Source organism: Mangifera indica, chromosome 3, assembly GCF_011075055.1.
Source record: "Mangifera indica cultivar Alphonso chromosome 3, CATAS_Mindica_2.1, whole genome shotgun sequence".
Lineage (NCBI taxonomy): Eukaryota > Viridiplantae > Streptophyta > Magnoliopsida > Sapindales > Anacardiaceae > Mangifera > Mangifera indica.
Genome location: NC_058139.1, coordinates 7827593 through 7836009, shown reverse-complemented (window position 1 = coordinate 7836009; position 8417 = coordinate 7827593). Strand labels below are relative to the sequence as shown.

At 35.7% G+C, this 8417-nt stretch overlaps 1 protein-coding gene and 1 long non-coding RNA gene across 2 annotated transcripts; both read left to right on the top strand.

Moving 5' to 3' along the window:
- Window positions 1-180: 180 nt before the first annotated feature.
- LOC123212093 (inositol oxygenase 1-like) lies at window positions 181-2869 on the top strand. The gene is made up of 11 exons (XM_044631133.1): window positions 181-316; window positions 555-678; window positions 1169-1250; window positions 1336-1540; window positions 1615-1674; window positions 1758-1810; window positions 1888-2010; window positions 2099-2168; window positions 2271-2349; window positions 2448-2529; window positions 2617-2869. Exons 1-11 carry the CDS (start codon window positions 286-288, stop codon window positions 2641-2643), a joined length of 936 nt encoding a protein of 311 aa, XP_044487068.1. The 5' UTR covers window positions 181-285; the 3' UTR covers window positions 2644-2869.
- Window positions 2870-6448: 3579 nt separating this feature from the next.
- LOC123210329 lies at window positions 6449-7004 on the top strand. Its single transcript, XR_006501254.1, has 3 exons — window positions 6449-6693; window positions 6802-6885; window positions 6970-7004. It is a non-coding gene; the product is annotated as an uncharacterized LOC123210329 (long non-coding RNA).
- The last annotated feature ends 1413 nt before the right edge of the window (window positions 7005-8417 follow it).

Genomic DNA, 8417 nt, shown 5'->3' with positions numbered 1-8417 from the left:
TCAGTAATCCAATTTGATGACAAATATCAAAGAAAGATCTGATGAATATAAAATTGATAAAAATATAGCTATCATATAATTAGAAAGTTGGATTTTCAGTGAAGGACTCGGGAGCTCCAAATTCTCAGGGAAGGACTCGCCGGCCAACTATAAATACCTCCCATTTATTCACCCAAAGATGCAACTTTCACTTGATATCTTCTTCTTCTTCAGCACTACGGTTGTTTTCTATTCTTTTTTTCTTTGCTTTGTTGAAATTTTCGGCTCCTTGAGCTTTGATTCAGGATGATCATCCTCATTGATCAGCCTTGTTTTGGTAAATTTTTTTTTGTGCATGTTTATGGGTTTTTTTTTTACTTGAAAAATTAAAATAGCTTTCTGGGTTTTCTTTGGGTTCATTTTTTTCTGCAAATAAGTTTTGCTTTACACGTTCAACTTTTTTTTTTTCAGCAAAGAGTCTGTAAACTGAAATAGCATTTTGTTTTATGCAGTATTTGTTGAATTATTCTTATTTCCATGATGGTTCTTTTATTCAAATTTCCTTGTAATATCAGGAGTTGAGCAACAGGAAAAGAAAGTCCCAATTGATGAAGAGAATGTGTCTAAAGATGAGAATGAACTGTTGTTAAATGGTGGATTTCTGGTGCCACATACCAATTCTTTTGGCCAAAACTTTAGGTATCACTTTTCCTAATTAATTACTTAATAAATCTACAGTTAATTATGCTCCTTTCCTTAATCAAGGATTATAAATAATACTGAACGTATCATTTCGAAGGCCAAAGCCCCATATCACTTGATTTGAATATCCTGAACTTGATGTTGGACACCCAGGAACCTGAAATTTAACAGGAATTTTGTTATTAATAAAATCTGTCATTGGAATATAAATAAGTTGAATATTTCCAGTAATATACAGCATATAAGTCTTGGCAACAAGTCATCTAATTGATTGTTTTTGTCCCCCAAACAGGGCACTTTTTTTTTTTTAATTTTTATTCGATTTACTTGTTGCATTGTCAATCACAATGAACATTTATTGGGCCTGATCCCCATTTTTTCATATCTTCTTTTCCAAATGTGGCTTACAGCCGGTAAATCTTGTTTTTTTCTAATTGTTTTTCCCAACCTGGTTCTAATTGAATCTAAAATGAACGCATGTGCACAGAGATTATGATGCTGAAAGCGAGAGACAAGAAGGGGTAGAGAATTTCTACAAAACCAATCACATTAACCAGACATATGACTTTGTAAGCAATTCATTAATTTCTATTTTAATTTGTTTCTATTTCTGTAAATGTTCTAATTGTGGCAAGTTATTTGATCTCACTGTAGGTTCAGAGGATGAGAGCAGAATATGGCAAATTAAACAGAGTTGAAATGAGCATCTGGGAATGTTGTGAGCTTCTAAACAATGTGGTTGATGAGAGCGATCCTGACTTGGATGAACCTCAAATTGAGCACCTGTTGCAAACTGCCGAAGCTATTCGAAAAGACTACCCGGATGAAGATTGGTTGCACTTGACTGGCCTCATTCATGGTATACTCCTTTTCCTGTTTGATCACATTCTAGCATAATTGCGCGTGCAGGCTAACTTTGTTCGTGGATTTCAGATCTTGGCAAGGTGCTGCTTCTTCCTAGCTTTGGAGGGCTTCCACAATGGGCTGTTGTTGGTAAGTTGCATATTTCCCAGTTAACAAATGCGGCTATGAATATGACCATTTTTAAGTTGTTGCTGGCTAAATCTATATTGCAGGTGATACATTTCCTGTCGGTTGTGCTTTCGATGAATCAATCATTCACCGCAAGGTATTATAATTCAGCTTTAGAGTATCTAATTTGATGGCCTTAAGCTAATTCTGATGCATATTGCTTTGTTGTGACAGTACTTCAAAGAAAATCCAGACTATAACAATTCTGCTTATAATACTAAATATGGAGTCTACAAGGAAGGATGCGGATTAAACAGCGTATTGATGTCGTGGGGGCATGACGACTACATGTACTTGGTAACATTTTCAAGCCTTAACCAAATTTAATATGCTGTTCATAAATTTACAAGAATTTGAGCTAACTTTTAGCTTGTAAAATTACTAGGTGGCCAAGGAGAATAAGACTACTCTGCCTTCAGCGGCACTTTTCATTATCAGATACCACTCATTCTATGGTAACTATTAGAGATATTTCATTTAGACTATGTAAACGTGTTTAATGTTTAGATTTAAGTGATTAAGTGATATTAATACATTTGAGTTTCACCAAATTGCAGCATTACACAGATCAGAAGCATATAAGCACTTAATGAATCAGGAAGATGTTGAGAATCTGAAGTGGCTGCAGATTTTCAAGTAAATTTATTGATAACTTGTATTGAAAATTCAATTGCTTATGGCAATGTTAATTGTATATGCTTATCTTATCCATATTTTTATTCAATCCTGTATAGCAAATATGACCTTTACAGCAAGAGCAAAATCCGGATAGATGTGGAACAGGTCAAGCCATACTATCTCTCCCTTATTGAAAAGGTGAGCTATCACCTCCAGATTTTCAGTCCTGTGTCACATTCATACATTGTTTGTTCTTAACATGAAGTTGTTATGGTGATATTACAGTACTTCCCAGAGAAGCTAAAATGGTGAAAATCCTGAATCTCTGAAGCTTGATGGGTCAGTAGCTATACCTGGAAGAGTTAGAACTAGAAGATGGGAAGAGGGATGGCATTCTGAGATGTCGCTATTGTTAATTAGATAACTAGTTTGTTGATCTTGTAAGAAAAATAAAAGTGAAATGTTGTTGTTTGAGTGAGAAGTTTGTTTATGTATCTATTTCTTTGTTTCCAATAAATACCTGTATTCCATTTGTTCATTTACAGTGTGGAATCCGTTGGTCAAGCTCTGAATACCTCAGGTTGGCCACCATCATAATTCATTCAAGATCGTGACTTGACAAATGAAAGTCACCATCAAAAAACTCCGTCAAGCAAAAATGGTTTCTTTTAATTTGGGAGAATACAATCTATATGTAGTAACATAATATACTATGATTGATAATATAAGATACAGTATATATAATTAAGGAAGGATAACATAATTTGAAATTTTAATTAGGAATTAAATTGAAATATCACAAACACATAATATTGTAATGAAAAATTAAAACGTTTATATATAAATATCTGCCAGCTTGAATGGTACGAAAATAGCTGAAATCTAGTTAAATAATTAGTGGGAATTTTGATTCAAAAACTTTGTCATTATAAATTTTTAATTTAAAAAATATAATATAAGTCTACTTAACGAAATATTAATATCAAAATTTTAATTTATTTAATTTAATACTTGTGAAATTAATTATTAGATTCAAAATTTGTCTTATTTGATATGATTAATTTGACTATCAAAATAGTTATCCAACTAAAATAAGATTTTTCATTAAAAAAAATAAATATCTTCACCATGGTAATCAACAATGCAAAATCTTCACCATGGTTTTGCACATACACCATTCACACACACTACATAAAAACTGTCTCTTTCAAAGAAATTACTATTTACATGTCATTTGTGATATTTTATAGGGAAATTTTAAAAATTAGGCAAAATTAAAGGGGTCTAAGCGAAATTGCCCAAAAAATTAAGGTTTAAGCAAAAATACCCAGGTTTTGTGAAATGACGAAAATGCCCCCATATATAAACACAGCAATTTTTCACTGTGCAATTCAAAGAAAATTCGAATTTTTAACGCATCCCACGGGAATCCCACGGGGAACGTCATTTTCGCAGATTTGCTTGCTTTCCGGCAACCGAAAATGGAAAATAATGTTATCACATCTCCCGTAATCTTGTTTGGATCAAGTTATTGCTCATATTATTGAGATTTGATTGAGATTTTTAGGTTTGAAATTTTAGGGTTTACGGTTTGAACAATGCTTAAAATGTTTTGATTCTTGGTTGTTTTTGTTGAATTAATTGAGGGGTTTTGTGTTATACAACGTGTAGATTCGATTTATGTGAAAATCGATGGCTAAAACGACCAAAATTTGGCCGGAAAAGACTGCAGAAGAGATCGGCAGTCCGACGTGGGAACAGTGTTTCCCACGTTAAAATCAATAAGCCCACGTTCAGCCTAATTTCGGGGGGGAAACATAGCTTTTTGAAACAATTGGGGTGACGTGGGAAATTCTTATCCCACGTGGGGTTTTTTTGAAATTTATCACGTCAACGCGAGTTTTGCAAAATTACGAAAATGTCCATATATATTACACAGAAAAAATTGCTATTTCCCACGTTAATATTACGAAATTACCCTAAAATTTCTCTCAAATTTCACGTACCCACGTTCATCCCACGGGCGATCCGATTTCCGTCGATTTCCGTCAATTTTCTTGATTTCCGGCACCCACAAATGGCAAAGAAGGTTAGTATATCTCCCTTAATCTTGTTTGGATCAAATTATTGCTCATATTATTGAGATTTGATTGAGATTTTTCGGTTTGAAATTTTAGGGTTTACGGTTTGAATAATGCTTAAAATGTTTTGATTCTTGGTTGTTTTTGTTAAATTGATTGAGGGGTTTTGTGTTAGACAAGGTGTAGATTTGATTTATGTGAAAATCGGAGGCTGAAACGACCAAAATTTGGCCGAAAATGACTGCCGAAGAGATCGGCAGTCCGACGTGGGAACAGTGTTTCCCACGTCAAAATCGTCCAGTCCACGTGCAGCCAAGATTGGCTGTTTTTGGGGGGGAAAAGTAGCTTTTTTAAAATATTGGGAAGCTGGGGAAATTCCTTAGATTTTCAGTGGACCTTTAGATTTTCAGTTTTCATGAGGGGGTAAATTGAGATTTTTCTTATCTAGGGTTTTGATTGTGTACTTTTCGAATTTTATATCCGTTTTTTCTGTTCTAGGGTTTTTCAACTTTTAGAATTCTAATTTCAATTCCGTTTTTTCGAATTTCATCGTTTTACGCGATATGGACTCGTATTTTTAAGATTTCCGAAGGATTTTTTGATTGTTCCCATTCTAGGATTTTTCAACTTTTAGAATTCGAATTTCAATTCCGTTTTTTCGGATTTCATCGTTTTACGAGATATGGACTCGTATTTTTCAGATTTCCGAAGAATTTTTTGATTGTTTCCATTCTAGGGTTTTTCAACTTTTAGAATTCGAATTTTAATTCCGTTTTTTCGAATTTTATCGTTTTACGAGATATGGACTCGTATTTTTCAGATTTCCGAAGGATTTTTCGATTGTTTCCATTCTAGGGTTTTTCTATTTTTAGAATTCGAATTTCAATTCCGTTTTTTCGGATTTCATCGTTTTACGAGATATGGACTCGTATTTTTAAGATTTTCGAAGGATTTTTCGATTGTTCCCATTCTAGGGTTTTTCAACTTTTAGAATTCGAATTTCAATTCCGTTTTTCGGATTTCATCGTTTTACGCGATATGGACTCGTATTTTTCAGATTTCCGAAGGATTTTTTTATTGTTTCCATTCTAGGGTTTTTCAACTTTTAGAATTCGAATTTCAATTCCGTTTTTTCGTATTTCATCGTTTTACGAGATATGGACTCGTATTTTTAAGATTTCCGAAGGATTTTTCGATTGTTCCCGTTCTAGGATTTTTCAACTTTTAGAATTCGAATTTCAATTTCGTTTTTTCGGATTTCATCGTTTTACGAGATATGGACTCGTATTTTTCAGATTTTCGAAGGATTTTTTGATTGTTTCCATTCTAGGGTTTTTCAACTTTTAGAATTCGAATTTTAATTCCGTTTTTTCGTATTTCATCGTTTTACGAGATATGGACTCGTATTTTTAAGATTTCCGAAGGATTTTTCGATTGTTCCCGTTCTAGGATTTTTCAACTTTTAGAATTCGAATTTCAATTCCGTTTTTTCGGATTTCATCGTTTTACGAGATATGGACTCGTATTTTTCAGATTTTCGAAGGATTTTTTGATTGTTTCCATTCTAGGGTTTTTCAACTTTTAGAATTCGAATTTCAATTCCGTTTTTCGGATTTCATCGTTTTACGCGATATGGACTCGTATTTTTCAGATTTCCGAAGGATTTTTTTATTGTTTCCATTCTAGGGTTTTTCAACTTTTACAATTCGAATTTCAATTCCGTTTTTTCGTATTTCATCGTTTCACGAGATATGGACTCGTATTTTTCAGATTTCCGAAGGATTTTTCGATTGTTCCCATTCTAGGGTTTTTCAACTTTTAGAATTCGAATTTCAATTCCGTTTTTTCGTATTTCATCGTTTTACGAGATATGGACTCGTATTTTTAAGATTTCCGAAGGATTTTCGATTGTTCCCCCATTCGCATCACCCAGTTTTGCTACATTAGATGCTACATTAGCACACTGGAGTGCTACGATTTTACGTGAGATATCCAGTTTTCGTGACGATATCTCTTCCCAGATGACCCGATTACGTGACGATGTCTCTTCCCAGATGACTCGATTAGAGGATCGTATGACTCGTTTGGAGGACATCATCACGCGTTCATATCCAGCCTCCGTCGCTCAGGTTGTAAAACCACTTTTAATTTATTACTTACATAAAATGTCTACAGTGTTATTATTCTGACAACTATTATTACATTCGCACAGGAGAGAGACGAGGATATCCCACCGACATCCCCTGTTGATACCGCAATACCATCCCGTCACCCACACGAGGTCCGTATGATATTTCAAATTTATATTTATTGTTAAATGTCATTATTATATTATGGTATTGTTATATATGAAATGTCACTAATTAAGTTATTATTACTAATATCTTAGGGTAGTGGCCCGGAGGACGCACCGGTTAGTCCTTCTGTTGCATCGATCGAGGGTTCTCCCCGAACACCTTCCCCGGAAGTTCAGGTTAACTTTATTTTTAAATTGTCATTGATTGATCTGTCTTTTCAATTATATTATTTATTTAATGATGTTTTGACTGTTTTTCAGGACGAGCGATTATGGTTACTTGCTGATATCCCGAGCTCGACAAAAAAAATTGTGGATATTGGTTCACAGGAGGAGGACTTCCAGGAGGACGATTTTGAGGCCATCCCTATTGAGGTATATCAATTATACTTAGTATATAAATAGTTGTATATACTGGTCATTGAGATGTTCAAAATTTGTATTTTCTAGTCTGCCGAGGGAGCACGCGTGGTGGACTTGACCGTGTTTCAAGATTCTCCAGCTAAACCTCCTCCCGCATACGTGGAGAAGGTAAGATAAATCGATTAATGTTAATTGTTGCGTAATATGAATGATGAATTAATTATTTTTTTGGGATCATGCAGATGATTCGTACAGCACGTGGCCGGATCGTCCGGAAGGGTCCGCTGGTTCGCACCCCGTATACGAATCCACTCAAAGGGAGGGCGAAACGGCAACGACCTACGGCCATTCCATCCTCTGCCTCTGAGCGTGAGGAATCTTTCCTCACGTGGTACACCAGCGCCGCGGCTTCCGACTCACATGATGTCTACTTCATCGGGTCGAAGTCAAAGGACAGCTTCTGGAGGCTTGTTGTAGAGTTGCGCGAATGGTTGACCGACGATGTGAGTTGTCTATACTATATAATTTGATAAAAAGCTAGATATATTTATTAATAACTAACACGCGAACTTGTTTATACCATTGTAGCATGTGGATTCCTTTTTGGCTTTATTACGTCGGCAGCAGGATGATCACCAGTCGACTATCTCACAGCGTTGGACGACTGCCCACACATTCTTCGGAGGCCATATTGAGATGGCCTGGAAGAGTTGGCAGACCACACCGATTGGAGAGTTTGAGTTTTCGGGGCTCTTCACGAGGATGGTTGATGCATCGTACACCCCGGGATTGATGTACAAACCATGGGGGATGGTCGATCAGGTAGAGTTTATATATATTTCTGTTATATTCAATTGGTTAACGACAACGATAAGTAACTAAAATGTCTCATTGTTTATAGGTTTTCATCCCTATAAACTTCGAGAACGCACATTGGGTCGCCGGAGTTATAGATTTCCGTGAGTGGTCGATTACGGTGTACGATTCAGATGTTTCATATTCGGGGAATATAGGGACTCTGGAGCAGCGCATGCGACCGTACATGACCTTTATTCCCGCGTTATTAGAGGCGACGACTTTTTGGACAGCTTCTAGGAGGACTCCACGACGTGATCCCCTCACTTTACATCGAGCGTCGGATGTCCCTCAGCAGGGTTTGGGCTCCGGTGACTGTGGCGTCTTTATGTTGCGATTTTTTGAGTGTTTGGCGTTGGCACGGAGCTACGTTTTTCCCCGAGAGTCGTCTACCTCTATGCGTCGACGATTAGCGACACAGTTATATTTTCATTGTATCGAGTAGCTCACGGATGTATATTTATCGTTATTCCTATGTTTAGATGTATATA